Raw genomic sequence first — 1,702 nt, forward strand, 5'->3', positions numbered from 1 at the left:
CCTGTCAGTTCCACTCTGTAGAAAAAGCCAGGTCCCAGCAGAGTGCAAGGAGCAATGCCCACTGCTCCCTACGTAGCAAAATGGTTATTCTTTCTAAGGTCTGTGGGCGTTTCAGTTGTCAGCTGGGTGTTCCTCTCAGTGCAGAAAGTACCTATGGGACCAGCTGGGAGCACAGACCTGACATTTGAGGGGAGCACATATTCTTGGCAATTAACCCTATGCCCAGAATGGAGCCAGCCCTTAAATGCTAACTCCTCATAGTCGAAGGCTTGGTCACTGTCCCAAACAATGCCACTTGGAGAGCACTGACACTGCACACTCCCACTACAGTCGTTGCCTTCTTACTTTGCTCAGCTCAGCCTGTTCTACAGTTACACCCTTTGATTCAGCAGCTCTCCAGCAGTTCCCAAGAGACTCTTTGAGTAACTGGGTGAAGCACCGTCATGTGACTACAGCTCTGACAGTCTGTCTGCTTGATTCCTCCCAGATGGAGTCAACAGAGGAAACAGAATCAGGAAACCACACTCTGCTGACTGAATTTGTCCTCTCTGGATTGTCCAGCTGCCCAGAACTGCAGCACTTGCTGTTCTTCACATTCTGCTTAGTTTACACCATGACTGTCGTTGGGAACCTTCTCATCTGCGTGGTCACGGTGCACCCCACCCTCTGCACGTCCATGTACTTCTTCCTCCGGGTCCTGGCCTTCCTGGATGTTTCCACAGCATCGACTGTTGTCCCCAAGATGCTGGTAAGTTTCCTGTCAGAGGACAGGAACATCCTCTACACGAGCTGTGCCACGCAGCTCTACTGTGTGATTTTCTTCGGAGCCACTGAATGGTACCTTTTGGCAGCCATGGCCTATGACCGTTACGTGGCCATATGCAACCCCCTGAGATACACTGTCATCATGAATGGCAGAGTTTGCCTTTCCTTGGTCCTGCTGTCCTGCTGCAGTGGCAATGTTGTGTCTGTGGTGCAGACAGCTTGGGTGTTCACGATGCCCTTTTGTGGGCCCAGGAAGATTAACCACTTCTTCTGTGACATTCCCCCGCTCATCCTGCTCTCCTGCACTGACACCTCACTGTATGAAAAGCAGATGGTTGCAGCCACAGTGCTGGTCATCTTCACGCCATTCTGCCTCATCCTGGTGTCCTATGCCTGCATCATCTCCAGCATCCTGAAGATTTCCTCTGCAGAGAGCAGACACAAGACCTTCTCCACCTGCTCCTCACACCTTATTGTTGTAACATTGTACTGTGCAAGTGGAACCTTGAATTACTTACGACCGAATTCCCGTAATTCACAAGACACTAAGAAAGTTGTTGCTGTCATATACACAACCATAATTCCCATGTTAAACCCCCTGATTTACAGCCTGAGGAATAAAGAAGTGAGAGAAGTACTAATCGTAACTATGACTGTGTTGGTGAAGAAATAAATCTGTTCTGGCCCATGAATGTGTGTATTAAAAATCTTATTTCCTTTTTTGGTGTCTGTGTAAGGTTCACCAGCTCAGTGGACACAGCAGAATCAAAGAGAAATTTCACATAGTGCAGGGCCAGAGGAAATGGCATGAAGCTGTGTTGGGAAGGATTAGGATAGATACTAGGAAAAGGTTCTTCATCCAGAAGGTGGTCAGACACTGGAACAGGCTCCCCAGGGTGGTGGTCACAGCCCCAACCTTCCAAAGTTCAAGAAGCAT

General features: G+C 48.9%; 1 protein-coding gene across 1 annotated transcript; it reads left to right on the forward strand.

Moving 5' to 3' along the window:
- Nucleotides 1–229: 229 nt before the first annotated feature.
- LOC108509695 (olfactory receptor 10A7-like) lies at nt 230–1,438 on the forward strand. The gene has a single exon (XM_017839238.1). The coding sequence runs from the start codon at nt 245–247 to the stop codon at nt 1,436–1,438; it is 1,194 nt and encodes a 397-aa protein (XP_017694727.1). The 5' UTR covers nt 230–244.
- Nucleotides 1,439–1,702: the final 264 nt, after the last annotated feature.

The sequence above is a fragment of the Lepidothrix coronata genome, unplaced genomic scaffold, assembly GCF_001604755.1.
Source record: "Lepidothrix coronata isolate B3197 unplaced genomic scaffold, Lepidothrix_coronata-1.0 Scaffold390, whole genome shotgun sequence".
Taxonomy (NCBI): Eukaryota; Metazoa; Chordata; class Aves; order Passeriformes; family Pipridae; genus Lepidothrix; species Lepidothrix coronata.